This window comes from Mauremys reevesii, linkage group 2 (genome assembly GCF_016161935.1).
Source record: "Mauremys reevesii isolate NIE-2019 linkage group 2, ASM1616193v1, whole genome shotgun sequence".
Taxonomy (NCBI): Eukaryota; Metazoa; Chordata; order Testudines; family Geoemydidae; genus Mauremys; species Mauremys reevesii.
In genome coordinates, this window is record NC_052624.1 from 286879401 (window position 1) to 286901852 (window position 22452).

The following is a 22452-nucleotide window of genomic DNA, read 5'->3' on the forward strand; positions in this document are numbered from 1 at the left end:
CAGCTCTGGGCTCCCTGGGAACCGCCTGACCGAAGGGCAGCTAGGCACTCACGGCCCCTCACTCCCTGGTCATCCTGCCAGAGTCTGCTTTGGGGGCTCCCCCTTCGGCGGCCCCTACGCCCCCCACGCTCGCCTTCCACGCAGCGAGGCCCAATGCACCAGCCGCTCCCCCCCAATGAGGGCTGTGCCAGAGCGGGGGGGCAGCAAATCAGAGCGGGGTTTGCAGTGGGGTGTGGTGTGCACAGTGCAAAAGCCAGTGGGGTTGTGGGGCTCCCATCCCAGGGAGGGGCAGAGGATCCTGCTCCCGGTACTGCCCCGCTCAGGGCACTGGTCCTGGCACTGAGAGGGCAGCGGCTCCTGGATGAAAGGTCTGAGCCCCAGGAGCTGCCTTCAGGCCAGGCCCCATCTCTGCAGCGGGAGGAGCAGCACCCGGCCCAGCGCAGAGCTGGGCCACGCCAGAAAGTGCTTGGCGTGACAGCCCTGGGGAGGGCGCTGTGCCCATCTGTGCCTGGCAGACTGCCAGAGCCCAGGGGGAGTGAGGGGGGCTGGGGGCAGCCAGGGACGGGGGCAGGGTCCGATGGCTCCCCTGTAATCCTGTTAGCCAGCCAGGCCTGCAGCTGGGACATTCCCTCTGCAGGGAGCCAGGAGCAGCCAGGGGGTGAGCCCCAGCCCCGGCAATGGGGGGCTCCCGTCCCATGGTGCTGAGCAGGCCAAGGGTGCCCAGCCGGAGGCCGTGGCACATGTCACTGGAGATGCTGGGCAGGACTCCCCAAGTGGAGCAGAAGGAAGCCGGACGGATCCTGTGCCCAGCCCACCTCTCTGCCGTGTGAGAGAGACCCCGGATCTGTTCCATTAGCACGGGCAGCCCCCTCCAGGCTCGGTGCCACCGTGTGCCCCATCGGTGTGAGCTGGATCCCAGCCACGCCTCAGCCCCACCCCCACAAGTGCCACCAAATCGTCCCCTCATGCATCTGGTCCAGGGCTGCGGCGCTGGCACAGGCTGCACTGGGGCTGGCCGGTCCCGGCCCCGGGGGGACCTGCCGCAATCCTATGGGAAAGCTGCCGCTCCACCATGGGCTGTTAGTGGGAAGCCCTGGCCCCCCTCCCCCTCCCAGGATGGCTGAGAGTCCCCGGAGGGTTTCCCCGGTAACAGGGCCAGTTGTGAATTAGTGAGCAAAGAGTTAACGGGACGGGCTTATTGTATTAGTGCGAGTGTGCAGAGGGGTCAGGGGGGAGGGGAGGTGGCGAGGGGCGAGGGAGGGTCTTCCCTGCGTGCAGAGAGAGGCCACCCGCTCCTCCGGCCCAGCCAGCACCTTGCTACCTGCCCCTGGCAGCAGGGCAGGCATCGGGGCCTGGCACCAGGATTCCTGCAGGCCCGGCCCTGGGCAGCGTGAGGGTGGAGGGTCGGGAAAGTCGGTTTGCCAGCAGCCCCTCCCGGCCCTGTCCCCATGGCGAGCTCGGTGTCTGCAGCGCAGAGCGACAGCTCCAAGCCACCAGCTAGCGTGTGAAGCGAAGAGCGGGGCCGGGCTGGCCTCAGGGGCCCGCCGGGCTGGCCTCAGGGGCCCGCCGGGCCCTTCCCAGCAGCCTGCGCCGAGCCAGGCTGAGAAGACCCCACTGGAGGAACTTGGCCAGCGCGGGACGCAGACGCCAGCCAAGTGCCTTTGAAGTGGCGCAAAAGGCCCCCCCGGCACCACCAGGTTTGCGTGAGGCCAGTTCAGGCAGCCCAGGCGATGTCGCTGCCTCTGTAACTTCAGCCAAAGTCTCTGCTGGAGTCGGTGCTCACGCTTCCGCCCCGTGCGGCGGGCCCGGCCCTGCCAGCCTCACGCGGCAGCCCCGAGGCCGGGCCGCAGGAGCCCCCGGCCTGCCCCCGGCTGGCCGGACGCTGCAGAGGGAGCAGCGACTGACTCGCCGGCTTGTTCCTCCCTTCGGGCCGGTCCCAGGCCACAGGCTGCCCATGGGTCTGTCACACGCTGGAATGAGCCGTTTGACTTTCTCCCTGTACCAGCCTTCGGCCCGCGGCGCTCAGGGCACCTTCCCGAGGGGTAAGTCTCCTTCTCCTCCCACCAGCTGGAGAACCTGTGCCCAGCGCAGGGAATGACTGACCCACGCCGGCGAGAGAGAACCCAGGCGTCCTGGGCCCCAAGCCACCTGCTCTAACCCCTGAGGCAGAACCTCCCTCCTTTGCCCCCGGACACAGCTCAGGGCCTGGCGGCTCCTGCCAGGGCGGCAGGGTGCGGCTGGCTGAGCGCCCGGGGCATGGTGGGTGCAGGGAGAGGAGCTGGGTGGGTGGGCGGCTCCTTTCAGAGGTGACTAGAGCTGGGTAAGTAGTTCCTGGGTGTGTGTGTGTGTGTGTGCGCGTCAGTGTGTGTGTGTGTGTGTGAGGGTGTGTGCATGTCGGGGTGTGTGCGCGCGCGCCTGTGTGTGTGTGTGTCAGTGTGTGCATTCGTGTCGGTGTGTGTCAGTGTGTGTGTGCGTGTCTGTGTGTCGGGGTGTGTGTGTGCATGTCTGTGTGTGTGTGTGTCAGTGTGTGTGTGCGTGTGTCAGTGTGTGTCAGTCGCAGGTGGCTCCTGTATGACTCCCATGGGGGCAGACTTTGCGTTCCATGGATAGGGGTCTAGTGCAGAGGCCGATTTACTCCAGGGGAGTTATTGGTTGCAGGGTGTGGGGGCTCCCACGTGTATGTGGGCGAGTAGGATATATGGGCTCCAATTCACAGGGCAGTGTGTTGCCGGGTGTAGGGTCTCGTGTGTGGTGCAGGGTGTAGGGACTCGTGTGTGTGTGTGTGTGTTTGTGGTGCAGGGTGTAGGGACTCGTGTGTGTGTGTGTTTGTGGTGCAGGGTGTAGGGACTCATGTGTGTGTGGTGCAGGGTGTAGGGACTCGTGTGTGTGTGTGTGTTTGTGGTGCAGGGTGTAGGGACTCGTGTGTGTGTCTTTGTGGCGCAGGGTGTAGGGACTCTGCCTGCGGGTGTGTGTTGTGGTGCAGGACGCCGCCCATGGGTGACTGCTGGGGAAGGTGGGGGTGTTTCAGCAGCAGGTTGGTGTCTGGTGGCAGGTGCTCCGTGGTGGTGGGGGTCAGGCGTTCCGTGTCTGGGGGACACGTTGAGCCCTGGTGTCTGGGTGACGGCTGCGCGGTGCAGATGGCGAGGCTGGGGGGTTGCGCAGGGATGGCGGGGCCGTGTCCGAGGGATGCTGGGATTTATGGGCTGTGGCTGGCTGAATGCAGAATGGGGACGGCTGTCTGACTCCAGTCTGGAGTGTGGGTGTTTCAGTGACTGATGGTTTGCCAGCCCCACTGTCTGTAGCAGCTCGCCCCTTTCAGCCCCCCCGGTGCTGCCTTTGTCAGGGCGCTGCAGCCAGATGGCTCTTTTCTCCCGGCTCCAGCTTGCCCAGGAGTTAATCCAATGGTACAAAGCGATGCCGGTTGGAAGCAGCTGCCCGTCTGCCTGGTGCCCTGTGCTGCCTCCCTCATTCCCCTTCATTTACATTCCCGTTAGCGAGACGAGCCCCCTAAGCACTGGCATCGCCCACCACACAGGTCCCAGGAATGCCCTGCCAGCCCAGAGGTGGCCTGGGGCAGAGCCTGGAGTCGGCAGCCCCGGAAATCCCTCTGCGCTCTCTTGTCCCCTCTCCCTAAGCCTGTTTCCTCGCCCTGCTCTGCCCCAGGCCCCTCGCCGGGAGCTCCGCCCGTCGCAGCCCGGTGCCGGCTCAGATGCGCACCCAGGCTCTGGGAGCTGCACTGCCCCCACGGCAGGAACTTGGGCAGGAAACGAAGGGACCTGCTGGAAGGGCTGAAACTCCCATGTTAGGGGCTGGTGCCCGGGGTGGCAGGATGGGCCTCAGCCCGGGCCCCTCTCACGCCAGGCAGCGTCAGCGCCACAGCAGCAGGCGGCTCCTGGGGCAGGTTCCCGGGGGGTGGGAACGGCCCACGCGCCCAGGGGGCACCTGGGCCCGCAGGTGAGATGCAGGCGGGACACAGGTCCCCAGGTGCCTGCTGACGTGTCCTGAGTGGCCAGTAACGTGGCTGCCCCTCGTTTGTTTTAGGCTGGCTCTGAGTGGCAGGGCTGAGCTTTCGGCCCCTGGCCGGCCGGCTCTGGGCCACCCTTTGGCCATGGGGAACGCGCTGGGCAGGCCCAGCTGCCTGGGAGACACGAGCCAGAAGCCGGAGGAGTTCCTGAAGGATGTGGGGCTTGGCCCCGAGCACCCGGCAGGGAGGAACAACTGTGACGCCAGAGCCGGGGCCCCCGACAAGTCACCCCTGAACCCGGTGGTGATCGAGAACGGCTGGAGCCTGAGCCAGCCGAGCAGCCCCCTGCCCAAGCAAAACAACATGGAGGTTAAGGTACAGAATGGGAGCAGGGGCTGCAACGCCCTCAAAGCCCAGCTGGAGGCGGCTGGGGCTGCCTGGACCCCCCTGAGAGGAGCCCCCCCCAGGGACTCGGGCAGCAGCTGGGCCTGGAAGCCCGTCAGCACCAGGGAGGTGACCGAGGTGACCGAGGTGACGGAGACCATCGTGACGGAGATCGTGGAGGTGACCGAGTACCCGGGCGGGGAGCCCGTTGTCACCAGGACGGTGCAGGTGCTGACGGAGTGTGCCGGGGAGCGGACGGAGGTTAATAACGGATCCCCGCAGGCCGGGGCTGGTGTGGCTGCAGGGCTCTGCAGGGGGCTCGCTGCCCAGGAGCTGTTTGCTTGTGGGGTTCCCCCCAGCAGGCCCAGAGTCCTGGCCTCTGTCCTGTGGGGCGGGGTGGGGAGCGGCTTCAGGCTCAGGTAATGCTCCATGGCCCCACTGCCTGCACAGGGGGTGGGGGGAGGGTGTCCCAGTGATCGCCAGCTGCGGGGCCGTTTCAGAGCGTCCCTGACAGCCCGGCTCCGGGCAGGTTCTGCTCTCATGGCTGGGCTGTGGTGCCAGACAGGTGCAACTCAGGGGCACCAGGCAAGGCTGGGCGCCTGTGCTGGGCAGGTGTGTGAGGAGGTCCAGGCTGTGGTACTGGGAGGGGGCATTACAGGACCATGCTGGGCCTGCTCTGGTGCCAGGCCGGTGCTTTGGGGGGGCCAGGCCAGGCAGGCTCTGGTGCTGGGCAGGTTGAATTAGGGGGGCTGGGCAGGTGCTTTGGGGGGGCTGGGCCGGGCCAGGTCGGTGCATTGGGTGGGTGGGTTCCAATGCCAGGTGGGCGCATTATGGGGGCTGGGCCGGGCCAGGCCGGGCAGGTGTTTGTGGGGGCCAGGCTGGCCGTGCCGGGTGGGTGCGTTATGGGGGCGGGGCTCGGCTGGGCTGGGTGGGTGGGTGGGTTCCAATGCCAGGTGGGCGCATTATGGGGGCTGGGCCGGGCCAGTGCCGGGTGGGTGCGTTACGGGGGTTGGGCTGGGCTGGCCGGGCTGTTTCTTGTGGCTTGGGCTGTGGTTTGGGTGCTGAGCAGGGACCATGTTCGCAGCGAACCGACGAAGTGGGTATTCACCCACGAAAGCTCATGCTCCAAAACGTCTGTTAGTCTATAAGGTGCCACAGGGCTCTTTGTTGCTCTGACAGATCCAGACTAACCCGGCTCCCCTGATACAGTGAACCGTCGTGTTCCTTTCACAGGAGACATTGTCACCCCGGGGCTCAGGGCGCTGCACAGTGTCCTGGCTCCAGCCCGTCACAGGCACAGCCCGAGCCCCCTGCACTGGAGCTCAGCGTGGGCTTGTGGAACCTGGTTTCTGTCCGTGTCTCTCTGGCTCCTTGCTCCTGCATTTCACCTGGGCGGGCCAGCAAATCCTTCCTCCCTTGTGCCCAGGCCGTGCAGTGACCCCTGGCTGAACGGTCTGAGACCCTCCCCGGATGCAGCCTGTAGGGAGAGCTCCCAGGGACGTGGCACCCGGTCACGGAGTGTGGGGGAGACTAGGCCCGGCACCCCCGGCTTCCTGCGATTGACCGGGACTCTCAGCCGGCCAGTAACACAGAGGGTTTATTTAGACGACAGGAGCACAGTCCAAGACAGGGCTTGCAGGCACGGACAACAGGACCCCCTTTAGTTAGGTCCATCTGGGGGCCCAGGGAGGCCACAGCCCCGTTGGGAAGCCCAAGCCCCGTCGGGACCCCTCTCCATTTCCCAGCCAGCTCCAAAGTGAAACTCCCTCCAGCCTCTCACTCAGCCTCCCCACAGCTCCTCCCCCAGCCTTTGTCCAGTGTCTCGGGCAGAGGTGTCACCTGGCCTCCCACCCCCCCTCCTGGGGTCTCTGTTACATGCTCAGGTATCTCCCTTCCCCCAGGCCGTCCCAGCACAACTCCCCTGCCACCTTCCCCGGCCAACACTCCCCACTCAGCACTCACAGCACAGCATGAACATTCCCACTTCCTCACACACCCGACTCCAGCTGGGCTGCGGAGCCGCCTCTGAGCACCCTGTGCCCAGACGGGGCTGGGCCGTGGCTGCTGCTTCCCAGCGACAAGCTGTAGGGGGGGTCGCCTTGCGCCCCGGCTTTGCCCATGCAGCCGCTGGCTCTCAGCAGAGGCAGTAGCCATGGTGCGTGCGGTCTCTGCCTCGCTCGCCCAGCTGCTGTGCACGGCTGGGAGCGGAGGGTCGGAGTCCCTGGGGTGTAAAGCAGCTGTTCTGTGACTGACTCTTCACCAGCTCCAGAGCAAGGGGTCCCTGCCTGCCGGCCGGGCAGCTCACAGGAGCAGTGGGCCGTGCTCAGCAGCAAGGTGCCAGCTGCCCCGAGGGTGAGCAACGACCCCGAGAAGTGGGGTGAGGGGAGGGCCGGCCCTGCGTGTGCCTGGCACCGCGGTTACCGTGGGGCAGGGGGTAGGATGCTGCTGAAAGCGACGGGGTGCCCAGGCGTGGGCCTGCTGTTCACCGGGGCCGTTGGTGCCATGGGGCTAACGTAGCGCGGGGCTGCGTCCTGCCCATGAGAACCAGCCGGCAGCCCCAGGCTCTCACCTCTCCTCCCCAGGGTGCCCTGCGGGCCCTCACGCTCCCAGAGGGCTCCCCGAGTGCAGAGCAGGCCCAGGATACTTTGGAGACGCTGCTGACGTGGGTGGCTGACATGGAGGACCTGGTTGGCAACCAGAAGCCCCCGTCTTCTGAAGTGAAGGTGCTGAAAGCCCAGCTGCAGGAGCAGAAGGTGAGCGAGCCCCCGGGGTCCCTCCCAGGGGTTTCTGGGGAGAGGTGGGCAGTGCCTGTGGGTCCTGGGGCAGCTGCCAGGACATGGCATCCCGGCTGCGTGTGGCTGAGCACGGCCCGCCTGCAGGAAGGGTGCTGCCCGCTCCTCTCGCTAGGCAGGGCATGAAAAGGAGGCACCGCATACAGCCCACGGCCCAGTGCCGGGCAGCGCATCAGGAGTGAGCCCTTCCATGGCAGCCTCGGCAGCTGCTCCTGCTGGATGCTGAACCGCCTCTCTGCCTGGGGGCTGGGGCAGGCACCGCCCCCCGGCCATGCTCTCACTGCCCCTGCCTTGCCTGCAGTCTGCCTGCCCCCGGGGCTGGGGAGAACTGACTGCTGCTTGCGGCTGGCCCTGCTGGGGGCGGGGGGCAGTGGGTTGGTCCCCTGGGTGCATGGTGCTGTGTAGGGCGGGGGCTGAGGGCCAGGACGCGCCTAGGCTCTGGAGGCGAGTCCCTTGGGTTCGCCATGAGGACAGTGCCGCCATCACCGCATGCCCTGATTCCTGAACAGCTCCTGAAACGGCTTCTGGAGGAGCGGAGACCCCGGGTGGAGTGTGTCCTGCAGGACAGACGGCTGCCCCGTGAGCATGCTGCCAGGACAAACGCACAGGAGGCGAGCGGGGGCCTCTCAGACCTGCAGGAGAAGTGGGCAAAACTGATCCAGAAGGCGAACGCCAGGTGACTTAGCGGATCTGCGATCTGTGTGGCGAGGCTCTGTGGGGGCCAGTGCCGCTGCTAGCGTGGGTGAGGTGGGCACGCTGGGCCCAGGGGGATCTGTGGGCTCTGGCCTCCCATGCTAACCACTTTCCTGCCCTTAAGTGCCCCTTCCCGGGCGTTTGGGGTGCAGGTTCTGGACCTCACAGCAGTTCCCTTTGGGTCAGTCAGTCGCTGTTTGTGCTGGGACAGTGATTGGTCAGACTCAGGGCCCGGTGCGAGGCACTGCCCGTGCTGGGTGCTGCAGACTCAGGGGCCCGGTGCGCGGCACTGCCCGTGCTGGGAGCTGCACACTCGGGGCCCGGTACGCGGCACTGCCCGTGCCGGGAGCTGCACACTCGGGGCCGATGCAGCGGCACTGCCGTGCCGGGAGCTGCAGACTCGGGCTCGGTGCTGCACTGCCGTGCCGAGCTGCAGACTCGGGGCCCGGTACGCGGCACGGCCCGTGCCGGGAGCTGCAGACTCGGGGCCCGGTGCGCGGCACTGCCCGTGCCGGGAGCTGCAGACTCGGGGCCCGGTGCGCGGCACTGCCCGTGCCGGGAGCTGCACACTCGGGGGCCGGGGCGCGGCACTGCCGTGCCGGAGCTGCAGACTCGGTGCTCGGTGCGCGGCACTGCCCGTGCCGAGCTGCAGACTCGGGGCCCGGCACGCGGCACTGCCCGTGCCGGAGCTGCAGACTCGGGCCCGCACGCTGCACTGCCGTGCCGGAGCTGCACACTCGGGCCCGCACGGCACTGCCGTGCCGAGCTGCAGACTCGGGGCCCGCACGCGGCACTGCCGTGCGGAGCTGCAGACTCAGGGCCCGCACGCGGCACTGCCCGTGCGAGCTGCAGACTCGGGGCTCGGTGCGCGCACTGCCGTGCGGGAGCTGCAGACTCGGGCTCGGTGCGCCACTGCCCGTGCTGGGAGCTGCAGACTCAGGGCCCGGTGCGTGGCACTGCCCGTGCAGGGTGCTGCAGACTCGGGGCCCGTGTGAGGCACTGCCCGTGCCGGAGCTGCACACTCGGGGCCCGGTGCGTGCACTGCCCGTGCCGGAGCTGCCGCCTCGGTGCTCGGTGCGGGGCACTGCCGGTGCCGGGAGCTGCAGACTCGGGGCCCGGTCCGCGGCACTGCCCGTGCCGGGAGCTGCAGACTCGGGGCTCGGTGCGCGGCACTGCCCGTGCCGGGAGCTGCAGACTCGGGGCCCGGTGCGGCACTGCCGTGCGCCGGAGCTGCAGACTCGGGGCCCGGTGCGCTGCACTGCCGTGCCGAGCTGCAGACTCGGGCCCGGTGCGCTGCACTGCCCGTGCCGAGCTGCAGACTCGGGGCCCGGTGCGCGGCACTGCCGTGCCGGAGCTGCAGACTCGGGCCCGGTGCGCGGCACTGCCCGTGCCGGAGCTGCAGACTCGGGGCCCGCACGCTGCACTGCCCGTGCCGAGCTGCAGACTCGGGGCCCGCACGCGGCACTGCCCGTGCCGGAGCTGCAGACTCGGGGCTCGGTGCGCGGCACTGCCGTGCCGGAGCTGCAGACTCGGGGCTCGGTGCGCTGCACTGCCCGTGCCGGAGCTGCAGACTCGGGCTCGGTGCGCGGCACTGCCCGTGCCGGAGCTGCAGACTCGGGCTCGGTGCGCTGCACTGCCCGTGCTGGGAGCTGCAGACTCGGGCCCGGTGCGCGGCACTGCCCGTGCTGGGAGCTGCACACTCGGGGCCCGGCACGCTGCACTGCCCGTGCCGAGCTGCAGACTCGGGGCCCGCACGCGGCACTGCCGTGCCGGAGCTGCACACTCGGGGCCCGGCACGCTGCACTGCCGTGCCGGAGCTGCAGACTCGGGGCTCGGTGCGCTGCACTGCCCGTGCGAGCTGCAGACTCGGGCCCGGCACGCGGCACTGCCTGCGCCGAGCTGCACACTCGGGGCCCGGTCGCGCCACTGCCCGTGCCGGGAGCTGCAGACTCGGGGCTCGGTGCGCGGCACTGCCGTGCGGAGCTGCAGACTCGGGGCTCGGTGCGCGGCACTGCCGTGCGGGAGCTGCAGACTCGGGGCCCGGTCGCGGCACCACTGCGTGCCGGAGCTGCAGACTCGGGGCTCGGTGCGCGGCACTGCCCGTGCTGGGAGCTGCACACTCGGGGCCCGGTACGCGGCACTGCCCGTGCTGGGAGCTGCAGACTCGGGGACGCACGCGCACTGCCCGTGCCGGGATCTGCACACTCGGGGCCCGGTACGCGGCACTGCCCGTGCCGGGAGCTGCAGACTCGGGGCTCGGTGCGCGGCACTGCCCGTGCCGGGAGCTGCAGACTCGGGGCCCGGTACGCGGCACTGCCCGTGCCGGGAGCTGCAGACTCGGGGCTCGGTGCGCGGCACTGCCCGTGCCGGGAGCTGCAGACTCGGGGCTCGGTGCGCGGCACTGCCCGTGCCGGGAGCTGCAGACTCGGGGCTCGGTGCGCGCCACTGCCCGTGCGGGGAGCTGCAGACTCGGGGCCCGGTGTGAGGCACTGCCCGTGCTGGGAGCTGCTCACTCGGGGCCCGGTGCGCGGCACTGCCCGTGCCGGGAGCTGCACACTCGGTGCTCGATCGTGGCACTGCCCGTGCTGGGAGCTGCACACTCGGGGCCCGGTGCGTGGCACTGCCCGTGCCGGGAGCTGCAGACTCGGGGCGCGGTGCGCGGCACTGCCCGTGCTGGGAGCTGCAGACTCGGGGCCCGGTGCGCGGCACTGCCCGTGCTGGGAGCTGCAGACTCGGGGCCCGGTGCGCGGCACTGCCCGTGCTGGGAGCTGCAGACTCGGGGCCCGGTGTGAGGCACTGCCCGTGCTGGGAGCTGCACACTCGGGGCCCGGTGCGCGGCACTGCCCGTGCCGGGAGCTGCAGACTCGGTGCTCGATGCGTGGCACTGCCCGTGCTGGGAGCTGCAGACTCCGGGCCCGGTGCGCGGCACTGCCCGTGCTGGGAGCTGCAGACTCGGGGCCCGGTGCGTGGCACTGCCCGTGCTGGGAGCTGCACACTCGGGGCCCGGTGCGCGGCACTGCCCGTGCTGGGAGCTGCAGACTCGGGGCCCGGTGCGTGGCACTGCCCGTGCTGGGAGCTGCACACTCGGGGCCCGGTGCGCGGCACTGCCCGTGCTGGGAGCTGTGGTCCCTGTCCCTGCAGGCTGCCCCAAACCACTGGCAGAGGGTACAGCTGGGCAGTGGCCGCAGACATGCCAATCCCCTGCCCAGTGCTGCCGTGTGGATTCCTGTCACCATCTTGACCTGGGAGCTGAGGGCGGGTGGTGTTACCCGCACACTGCAGGGCACCCACCTTTACCCAGTGTCATGGACTCACAGATCGTGCCCACTCGTGGCCCCGTGTGGTCCGTGGGTGGGGGGTGCCCCTTTCAATGTGACTGCCCTTCTCAGGAGTCCACTCTCTCTCTCGGGGTCAGGCCCCTCCACCTCCTGGAGCCGCACCTCTCTGAGCCTCAGCACGTCTGTCTCTGCCATGGGCTCCCTCAGGGAGTCCCCTCGCTCTGGACCCCCCCAGGCCTCCTCACCCCCGAAGGGGACGATGCCCCCTGTTCTCTAGCCCGGAGTGAGTCTCAGCCAGTGTAACACAGGAGGGTTTATTGAGAGTTGAACCCAGCACAGGAAACTCTCAGGGCCTCAGGCCTGGCCTCCCTCAGCCCAGCACATCCCAGTCTCCCTACACCCAGGTGGGCTCTGCCTGCTCCCCCTCTCCAGCCCCGAGCCCCCCTGCTTCCCAGCTGGGGGCCCCAAGCCCCCTCTGTCCATTGTCTTCTCTCCAGGGAAACAGGGTTGTAAACAGGCAGGCCTGGGTCTCCTCTCCTCTCAGCCCCCCTCTGGCTGGAACCGGCTGGTCAGGTCACTGGGGTCCTCTCTCTGCAGCCCATTGTCCTCCCACTGGCCAGAACCGGCTGCGACTCCTGAGCTGGGTCTCCGGGTCACCAGGTCACTAGTCGCTGGGGTCTCCATCCTCCAGGCCATCAGCCGGGGTCCCGAGTTCCCTCTCCGGTCCTGTGCACCAACAAACTCCCTCTCCCCTCCCCTCGTTAAACCAGTAACACCCGGGGACACTGAGTCCCCCTCCCTCTGCATGCAACCCACTGGGAAACACGGAAAAACCAAGAAAACCCCCCACTTCATCACACCCAGTTCCTAGGGCTCAGGGCTACTTCTCTGCAGAGCCCCCTGCTGAGCCCCCTCCCCACAGCGCTGGCCTGGGTCTGCAGAGCGCCCCCTGCTGTGCAGGGCTGGTGTGATGGTGCTGCCCATGGGAGCCAGCTGAGGTCACTCAATTAGGGTGAACTGCAAACAAAATGGGGCAGACAAACCCCAGACGCTGGTGGTTATTCCAATGCTTAGATTTACCAACCAACATAGAACAGCTTCTATAGCACCATACAGGTTATTCCAAAGTCCAAACCCCGCAGTTCCCTTAAAGTGCCCAGCCTCAGGCCTCCGTCCAGACACACCTGTCAGATATGATGATGATTCCTGAAAATCTTACTTCATCATATAAAAGAAAAGGTTCTTCCAACCCCAAAGGATCAGCCACACACCCAGGTCCAATTATAACTTAGATCTTACCCAGAATACACACTACAGCCAATTCTTATTAACTAAGCTAAAATTTATTAAGAAAGAAAAGATAGAGAGTGTTGGTTAAAAGATCAATCTACAGACAGACTTGAATTCAATTCTTGAGGTTCAGACACAGCAGAGATGAGCTTGTAGTTGCCAAAAGTCCTTTTAGAAATAGTCCAGAAGTTACAGTCCAATGTCCATATTCAGGGTGACTCCAGTCAGTGACTGGGGATCTCAATCCTTATGGCTTAAGGTTTCCCACTCTTGAAACCCAAAGCAGATCTGAGATGAAGCAGGATCATGTCCCAGGGTTTTTATACATTTCCAGCAGCCTTTTGGCCTGAGAAAACAATGGGCTTAACTCTCCTTCTCCCAAACATCCTGGCAATTAGCACAGGGTAATCTATCCATTAACAGTTCAGATACAGGTGACCACAACCTGCAAAGAGACACAGAGACAATAATACTATTGCACTCCAGTGTCTTCCTAAATGTTAATATTCCTTTTTTGCTCTTTGAATCAAAGCTATAGCAATAGACAAGCCTTGGTTGCTGCCATCCCAAGCCCTGAGCAAACACCCCCCCTTCTACCTCTACCAATGCGGCAGCATTCCAAAGCTCTGGTCATTTACAGATCTTCCTAACAAGTTTTTAAAGTTCGCCCATGGGTCAGGTTAGTCCGTGAGTTAATTAACTCTTTCTGGCCCTGTCACCTTCCAATGAGATATTAGATCACACTCCTAACGTCACAGCAGGCAAGGTTGGTCTTGTCTGGATTCTGGCTGCTGCACCTCACGGTCATGCAGAGGATTCTTAGCAGCTCTGATTTTAGGCTCTCTTGTGGGGGGAGTTTTTCTTTTCAGGTCTTTCCTTCTTCTTTTCCCTTTTCCTTTCTCTTTCCTTCCCAGCTGGTCTCCTTCTTGGGCCTCAGTTTATATAGAATCTTGAGTCCCGCTTAGCTGTGCCTTAGCCAATGATTTTACTGAGATATTCCAAAATAAGTCTTTGACCAATCCTAACGTATTGTGACATAATTCCTTACCCAGTCATACCCCACACCTTAGTTGTTTTAAATCTTGTAAAATTAATTATGCAAGAGACAGAAACACTCAACGACCCGACAGAAACCAGACAGACAAACACTGGCGAAGTGGGGCCCATAAAGGCAAAAGACTAAAGAAGCAGGGATTTCACACCCACAACTGCCGATCCGTGAGTCCTTGCCGGCAGAACGCCCTCAAACAGTTTTCTTTAACCAGCTTTATCCGGTGATGGTGGGTGCTATTCGGAACAGCCTGATAGGACATTGAATGTAATGTGTGGGGGTGACTTTCAGGCCTTGCCGGGCAGAAGGGCTTTGTGGCCGGGTCGGGGAGGGCGTTCTGTGGGGAGAGGCTCATGGACGTTTGGGGTGGGGGTGGGGGTGGAGTGGGGCAGGGAAGAGAGGAGCCAGAACTGTCAATCTTCCTACGGGCCTATCAGCTTCACACAACCTGCCAGCCTGGGCGGGGGGACAGACACTGGGGATGCGCCTGCCTCAGGGTCAGTGGCACAGGACCAGAGGCCACTGGTGTGGCAGGGACACCGGTGGAACAGGGAGCTCACCTGGCAGTGGCTCAGCCACACGGACACAGCAGCCCACGAGGTTTCATAAAGTTCCCCTTGTTCAGTGTAACCTGCGCTGGGCCGCACTGCATGGCCCGGCCAGACTCTTCCCGGCACTCCGACGGCCTCACCCCCCCAATGGCCAGGACACCCCGTGCTGTGGTGCAGCCTGGGGTGCAGGGCCGGTGGGCTGTGGGGTGAAAGGGCCTTTGTGCTTTCTGGCTGACTGTGCTGCAGTTTGCACCAGGACACAAAGTGCCCCATGGCGAGGCTCAGGCCGTCCTAGACAGACCACAGCTGCTGCAGCAGTGCTGAGGGAGCTGCAGGGGATCCTGCTGGGGGAGGTGGATCCCAGCCCACTCTGCACACTCTCCCCAAGGTCCCCCTAACGCCTGCTGGCCATGGTACAGAGGGAAACTGAGGCACGGAGTGAGGCCGTGAGTTGCCCATGAGCGTGCAGGGGCAGGGCTGGAACTGGAACTGGGGGGTGGGGGGCTTGGCGCCAGGGCCCCTGCTGTGACTCGAGCTCCCGTGCTACAGGATGAAGGGACCAATCAGAGGAGCTTTCTGTCCCTTGCCTGCCCCAGCCCCCATGGGGCAGATGGGTAGGTGCTGCCCCAGGCCTCACCAGAGCACGGAGCCTGGGGCACTTTGTTTATGGAGCTGCTCATGTCTCCTCCCTTGGAGTCGCCTGGGGAACTCCCTGCCATTAGGTAGCAATGAGGCCGGGAGCACAGCAGGATTTAGCAGAGGACCAGGTGCTTACCTGGGGGGAGAGCCCAGCGGCTGTAACAGTGGCACTAGTCCTGCCTGCTCTCAACAGGAGCCAGCCCCTCGCTGTCTGGCTAGGAGGGACCATCCCAATGAGGGTCTCCTTGTTCAGAGCCTGGCCTGGCTAGCCCCTGGGCTGCTCTGCCAGGCACCTCCTGGGTCCTGGGTCCACCAAGTCAGGGCTGCCTGGGGCAGAGCTCTGAGCCAGCCTGGGCCCCCCACCTGCTCTGCGGCAGGGACGTCGCCCTTCGGGGCTGTGCTGCCTGGGCCAGGGTATGCCTGGGAACCAGAGGAGCACTGCTCATGCCTCTCTGTGGGGCAGGGGCACAGGCCCTGGGGAGCTCAGGGGGCCAGGCAGCACAGGGCGGGTGGGGCGCAGCATGGAAGGGGCAGGTGAGCCCTGGAGGCTGGCAGAGGAGAGGGGGTGCTTGAGGAGAGGGGTCACAGGGGAAATGGGGGCAAGGAGCCATTGAGCAAAGGGGAGAAGCTCTAACCTGGAGCCTCCTGGCACCAGGGGCTCCCCTGGGCGAAACGCCAGTGGGGTACTTGCCCTTTGGGGATCTTGGGGACCTTCAGCCCTTCCCCCGTTGCTGGGGGACACGTGGCACGGCCCCCGCCTGGCTCTCCCCAGCCTCCTTTCCCCACAGACACAGCTGCTTGGAGCGGATCCTGCCGGCTGCTCAGCGCTTCCAGGAGTCTGTGGATTCCTTCCAGGAGTGGCTGAGCGCCACAGAGAGGCGCCTGGCCCAGCTCTGGCACGCCAACGGCTGCGTGACCCAGCTGCAGGCTGCCCACCAGCAAAGCCAGGTGAGGGCAGGAGGGAGGCTGCGCCGGGCTGGCCTGGCTGGGACCCACAGCCGGCCCTGCAGCATGGCCGAGGGGAGGGACGGGTACAGGGGCAGGGCCCCTTGAGCATGGAGCAGCCCCCAGCTGCAGAACCCACCAGCTGTCCCTGCGCACGGGGGGGAGGCACGTGGGGGGCGGTGCAGGGGCCAGGCTGTGGGGCTGGGCTGAGCAGGCCTGGTGAGTCTCACCTGACCTTTTCCTGCAGGGTCTCTGTGAGGAGATTCGTTCCAGGCTGGGCGACCTGGAGCAAGCCCTGGAGCGGGGCCAGCAGGTGCTAGAGCTGGTGACAGGCAAGTGGCAGAGCAGCTGGCTGCTGAGAATTGGGAACTGCAGCCCCCAGGCCCAGGCTGCCCAGCGGATCCCCCCTTCCCACATTCCCCACCAGAGGGCATGCAGATCCCCCCTGCCCACATTCCCCACCAGGGGGGCGCGCGAATCCCCCCTGCCCACATTCCCCACCAGAGGGCACGCGGATCCCCCCTGCCCACATTCCCCACCAGGGGGTGCGCGAATCCCCCCTGCCCACATTCCCCACCAGAGGGCACGCGGATCCCCCCTGCCCACATTCCCCACCAGGGGGTGTGCGAATCCCCCCTTCCCACATTCCCCACCAGGGGGCGCTTGGATCCCTTTGCACATTCCCCACCAGGGGGTGTGCGAATCCCCCCTTCCCACATTCCCCACCAGGGGGCGCTTGGATCCCTTTGCACATTCCCCACCAGGGGGTGTGCGAATCCCCCCTTCCCACATTCCCCACCAGGGGGTGCTTGGATCCCTTTGCACATTCCCCACCAGGGGGCGTGCGAATCCCCCCTTCCCACATTCCCCACCAGGGGGCGCTTGGATCCCTTTGCACATTCCCCACCAGGGGGCGTGCGAATCCCCTTCCCACATTCCCACCAGGGGCGCTTGATCCTTTGCACATTCCCCACCAGGGGTGTGCGAATCCCCTTCCCACATTCCCACCAGGGGCGCTTGGATCCTTTGCACATTCCCCACCAGGGGGTGTGCGAATCCCCCCTTCCCACATTCCCCACCAGGGGGTGCTTGGATCCCTTTGCACATTCCCCACCAGGGGGCGTGCGAATCCCCCCTTCCCACATTCCCCACCAGGGGGCGCTTGGATCCCACTGCCCCCCATTTCCCACCAGGGGGCGCACGATCCCCCTTTCCCACATTCCCTACCGGGGGGCACTCGGATCCCACTGCCCCCCATTCCCCACCAGGGGGCGCTCCGATCCTACCACCCCCCATTCCCCAGCGGGACGCGCTTGGATTGTCCAGCCAAACTGCTGGGGGCTCCTGCCCGGGCGCTTACCCTCTCACCGGGCGCTCTCTACAATCCACTCCTGCGTGGGAGTTTGCTGAAATTTGCTTTTCCTAAACTGCTCGCCCCAGTTCACTCCTCCAGCACAGGCCACCCTGATCCCTTCCTTCCCTGTGTGCAGCACAATCCCGTCTGGATTGACTCATCCCCTGGTGCTCCCCTTGCCCCATTCCTGTCCCAGTGCTCACCCTGAACCTCTCCTCCCCACGGGCTGTTCTCAGCTTGTTCCTCCCGGAGTGTTTGCTCCAATCAGCCCCTCAGGGGCTCACTTCACTATCTAACAACTCTAGGCTGGAGATCTGACAGCCACTCGGGGATTTGTGTGTAGACACACACAGGCGACCTCACTGTGACAAAGATGAACTGATCACAGGAAAACCTGAGGTTTGTCTAGGTGCCGGGGATCACGGTCTAAGTTCAGCGTGGTAATACACAGAGTGGGCACTTGGAAACGGACAAGCGTCCAAAGTGTAAAAGGTTTCAGAGTAGCAGCCGTGTTAGTCTGTATCCGCAAAAAGAACAGGAGTACTTGTGGCACCTTAAAGACTAACAAATTTATTTTAGCATGAGCTTTCGTGAGCTACAGCTCACTTCTTCGGATGCATAGAATGGAACACACAGACAGGAGATATTTATACATACAGAGAACATGAAAAGGTGGAAGTATGCATACCAACAGGCAGAGTCTAATCAATTGAGATGAGCTATCGTTAGCAGGAGGAAAAACTTTTGAAGTGATAATTAAGATGGCCCATAGAAGGTGTGAGGAGAACTTAACATAGGGAAATAGATTCAATTGGTGTAATGACCCAACCATTCCCAGTCTTTGTTTAGGCCACAGTTAATAGTATCTAGTTTGCATATTAATTCAAGTTCAGCAGTCTCTATTTGGAGTCTGTTTTTTAAGTTTTTGTTGCAAAATTGCCACCTTCAAGTCTGTCACTGAGTGGTTAGAGAGGTTGAAGTGTCTCACTGGTTTTGAATGTTATGATTCCTGATGTCAGATTTGTGTCCATTTATTCTTTTGCGTAGAGACTGTCGGTTTGGCCAATGTACATGGCAGAGGGCATTGCTGGCACATGATGGCATATATCACGTTGGTAGATGTGCAGGTGGACGAGGCCCTGAGGGCGTGTCTGATGTGATTAGGTCCTGTGATGGTGTCACTTGAATGGATATGTGGACAGAGCTGGCATCGGGCTTTATTGCAAGGATAGGTTCCTGGGTTAGTGTTTATGTTGTATGGTGTGCGGTTGCTGGTGAGTATTTGCTTCAGGTTGGGAGGCTGTCTGTAAGCGAGGACTGGCCTGTCTCCCAAGATCTGTGAGTGAGGATCATCTTTAAGGATAGGTTGTAAATCTTTGATGATGCGCTGGAGAGGTTTTAGTTGGGGGCTGTAGGTGATGGCTAGTGGTGTTCTGTTATTTTCTTTTTTAGGCCTGTCCTGTAGTAGGTGGCTTCTGGGTACTCTTCTGGCTCTGTCAATCTTTTTTTCACTTCAGCAGGTGGGTATTGTAGGTTTAAGAATGCTTGATAGAGATCTTGTAGGTGTTTATCTCTGTCTGAGGGATTGGAGCAAATACGGTTGTATCTTAGAGCTTGGCTGTAGACAATGGATCGTGTGGTGTGTCCGGGATGGAAGCTGGAGGCATGTAAGTAAGTATACCGGAAACCCACTGACCGCTATACTTACTTACATGCCTCCAGCTTCACACCACACGATCCATTGTCTACAGCCAAGCTCTAAGATACAACCGTATTTGCTCCAATCCCTTGGACAGAGATAAACACCTACAAGATCTCTATCAAGCATTCTTAAACCTACAATACCCACCTGCTGAAGTGAAAAAACAGATTGACAGAGCCAGAAGAGTACCCAGAAGCCACCTACTACAGGACAGGCCTAAAAAAGAAAATAACAGAACGCCACTAGCCATCACCTACAGCCCCCAACTAAAACCTCTCCAGCGCATCATCAAAGATCTACAACCTATCCTTAAAGATGATCCTCACTCACAGATCTTGGGAGACAGGCCAGTCCTCGCTTATAGACAGCCTCCCAACCTGAAGCAAATACTCACCAGCAACCGCACACCATACAACATAAACACTAACCCAGGAACCTATCCTTGCAATAAAGCCCGATGCCAGCTCTGTCCACATATCCATTCAAGTGACACCATCACAGGACCTAATCACATCAGACACGCCATCAGGGGCTCGTACACCTGCACATCTACCAACGTGATATATGCCATCATGTGCCAGCAATGCCCCTCTGCCATGTACATTGGCCAAACCAGACAGTCTCTACGCAAAAGAATAAATGGACACAAATCTGACATCAGGAATCATAACATTCAAAAACCAGTGGGAGACACTTCAACCTCTCTGACCGCTCAGTGACAGACTTGAAGGTGGCAATTTTGCAACAAAAAAACTTCAAAAACAGACTCCAAAGAGAGACTGCTGAACTTGAATTAATATGCAGACTAGATACTATTAACTGTGGCCTAAACAAAGACTGGGAATGGTTGGGTCATTACACCAATTGAATCTATTTCCCTATGTTAAGTTCTCCTCACACCTTCTATGGGCCATCTTAATTATCACTTCAAAAAGTTTTTTTTCCTCCTGCTGATGATAGCTCATCTCAATTGATTAGACTCTTCCTGTTGGTATGCATACTTCCACCTTTTCATGTTCTCTGTATGTATAAATATCCCCTGTCTGTGTGTTCCATTCTATGCATCCGAAGAAGTGAGCTGCAGCTCACGAAAGCTCATGCTGAAATAAATTTGTTAGTCTCTAAGGTGCCACAAGTACTCCTGTTTTTTTTCAAAGTGTAAAACAACTCTGAGCAAAACTGACTGTCAGGAAGTATTTAAAGAAGCAGTAACAATTATTTATGGATTCATTTAGGTGCAAGGACAATCTGGGAAGCTGACAGCCGCGAGGACAAATCAGCAGTGAGAAAGGCAGATAATTGACAAGAGAAGCTAGACTGTAGCTCAGGTTGGGGGCTGTGCCTGGGGTGCAGATCACAGTCACGCCCTGGGAGCAGACAGCTCTTTGATCCAGCAGACCAAGGTCTGAGGGCTGCAAGCAGAAGGGAGAGAAATGCAGACTAGAACTAAGGGGCAGTGGTTAGTGGTGATGCGAATTGACCATTGGAAGAGCCCACCCAGAGCCGTGGTGGCTTCTCCATCACCTGGCATCTGTGAACCCAGCCTGGAGCTTCCAAAAGCTCTGCTCTAGCTCAGCCAGGCTCAGGGCAGGGATGATGGGTCTCTCCTGTGCAACGGAGGAGGTCAGACCTGATGGTCTTGTGCTCCCTCCTGACGTCCGACCCCTCTGCAGGCGAGGAAGCCCAGCTGGCCCAGGAGAAGATGGAGTCCCTGAGGATGAGGTATCTGATCATGGGGCAGAGCAGCGGTGACATCCAGCACCGGCTGGCGCAGACCCTGGATGCCTCATCCCATGTGGACTCTGCCCAGGAGGACCTGGCTCTCTGGCTGGGTCGAATGGAGAAGGAGCTAGCCTCTGGGGACAGCCAGCCAGCTGATGGGCCACACCCGGTCAGTGCCAGCGACAGAGAAAAGGTACTGAGGGCAAGGGGGGCGAGGGGAAGGGCCCAGGATCAGTCCCGGGGCTGAGACTCAACCCCCATCCCCGATCTCGCCTCCTCCCCTCTGGTGGGCACACATGGCCCAGTGTCGTAACATTCCAGTCATGCAATCGTCCTGCCAGGTTCCAAATTGTACCCAATCCTCTGTCTCCCCAGGGTGTGTACAGCCCAGGCAGCAGCTGGGCAAGGGCCCCCCTGTGCCTCGGCCTGACCCCGAGGGGCCCGGTGGCGATGGTGAAAAGCCTGAAGGGTTCAGTAAATAGTGCTGCTCTGACTTCGGAAAGCTGCGGGGTGATGTGCGTTGAGCACACCAGGGCGACAAAGTAACTAAGATGCATGTTAACAGCATCTACTAGGGAGAAACATTTTAAAATCAGCAGGCCCAGGTAACTCCCAGCCAAGAGTCCTAAAAGAGCCGGCGGAGGAGATCTCTGGCCCACTGATTTTTAAAAAATCTTGGAATACCAGAGACATTCCAGAAGCCATCAGGACAATTAACCATTGGAACAACGTCCCATAGGGTTCCTCATCACTGGCAGTTTTAAAATCCAGATTGGCTGGGATGTTCCTAAACGCTCTGCTCCAGTTCAAACAGGAATTGCCATGGGGCAGGCCTCTGGCCCGTGTCACACAGGCGGTCAGGCGAGACGATTACAATCATCCCTTCTGGCCTCTCAATCTGCGGCTCATTCCCAGGCTAAATAATGAACCATTGACACGGGGGGGAACCGAATTACTGCCAGTCACCGCGGCATTATGGGACGTGGGTCTTGTCAAACAAACCTGGACTTGTTTGTGGTGAGGTTACAGTTTGGTTGATAAAAGCAGCTGCACAAATGTAATAGATTTCGGGAGGTCTTTGGCGGTACAGCCCGCCAGGCTCCCTACAATTAGCGCTGTAGAAGCACAGGTGAAATGGCAGTAGGTCTGGGGCCCAGGAGCGCCGACGGCCCTAGAGACGGGGCTGTGCCCTGGGCAGCAGCGATACTCAAGGCCGTAGGTCCGGGGCCCAGGAGCGCCGACGGCCCTAGAGACGGGGCTGTGCCCTGGGCAGCAGCGATACTCAAGGCCGTAGGTCCGGGGCCCAGGAGCGCCGACGGCCCTAGAGACGGGGCTGTGCCCTGGGCAGCAGCGATCTCAAGGCCGTAGGTCTGGGGCCCAGGAGCGCTGACGGCCCTAGAGACGGGGCTGTGCCCTGGGCAGCAGCGATCTCAAGGCCGTAGGTCTGGGGCCCAGGAGCGCCGACGGCCCTAGAGACGGGGCTGTGCTCTGGGCAGCAGTGATCTCAAGGCCGTAGGTCTGGGGCCCAGGAGCGCCGGTGTCCCTAGAGACGGGGCTGTGCCCTGGGCAGCAGTGATCTCAAGGCCGTAGGTCCGGGGCCCAGGAGCGCCGACGGCCCTAGAGACGGGGCTGTGCCCTGGGCAGCAGTGATCTCAAGGCCGTAGGTCTGGGGCCCAGGAGCGCCGACGGCCCTAGAGACGGGGCTGTGCCCTGGGCAGCAGCGATCTCAAGGCCGTAGGTCTGGGGCCCAGGAGCGCAGGCAGCCCTAGAGACGGGGCTGTGCCCTGGGCAGCAGCGATCTCAAGGCCGTAGGTCCGGGGCCCAGGAGCGCCGACGGCCCTAGAGACGGGGCTGTGCCCTGGGCAGCAGCGATACTCAAGGCCGTAGGTCCGTGGCCCAGGAGCGCCGGTGTCCCTCTAGACGGGCTGTGCCCTGGGCAGCAGCGATCTCAAGGCCGTGGGTCTGGGGCCCAGGAGCGCCGACGGCCCTAGAGACGGGCTGTGCCCTGGGCAGCAGCGATCTCAAGGCCGTAGGTCTGGGGCCCAGGAGCGCCGGTGTCCCTAGAGACGGGGCTGTGCCCTGGGCAG

The 22452-nt window shown here is 62.5% G+C and overlaps 2 protein-coding genes across 3 annotated transcripts in view; both read left to right on the plus strand.

Annotated features, from left to right (window-relative positions):
• The first annotated feature begins 1942 nt into the window (after positions 1-1942).
• LOC120397351 (microtubule-actin cross-linking factor 1-like) lies at positions 1943-18101 on the plus strand. Its single transcript, XM_039523043.1, has 7 exons — positions 1943-2042; positions 4042-4609; positions 6931-7101; positions 7650-7816; positions 15431-15590; positions 15835-15919; positions 18061-18101. Exons 2-7 carry the CDS (start codon positions 4109-4111, stop codon positions 18099-18101), a joined length of 1125 nt encoding a protein of 374 aa, XP_039378977.1. The 5' UTR covers positions 1943-2042; positions 4042-4108.
• Positions 18102-20334: 2233 nt separating this feature from the next.
• LOC120396442 (microtubule-actin cross-linking factor 1-like) overlaps positions 20335-22452 on the plus strand; it is an 82557-nt gene continuing 80439 nt past the window's right edge. For both annotated transcript variants that reach the window (XM_039521324.1, XM_039521325.1), the window contains exon 1: positions 20335-20558. In XM_039521324.1, coding sequence (XP_039377258.1) covers positions 20346-20558 — 213 coding nt within the window. In that variant the 5' untranslated portion in view covers positions 20335-20345. The remainder of the gene's footprint in view (positions 20559-22452) is intronic.

Coding starts and splice junctions, on each gene's coding strand:
- LOC120397351 (XM_039523043.1), top strand. CDS start 4,109: ATGGGGAACGCGCTGGGCAGGCCCAGCTGCCTGGGAGACACGAGCCAG. Junction 7,817..15,430: donor ATCCAGAAGGCGAACGCCAG/GTGACTTAGCGG, acceptor CTTTCCCCACAG/ACACAGCTGCTTGGAGCGGA. Junction 15,920..18,060: donor GGTGCTAGAGCTGGTGACAG/GCAAGTGGCAGA, acceptor TCACGTTGGTAG/ATGTGCAGGTGGACGAGGCC.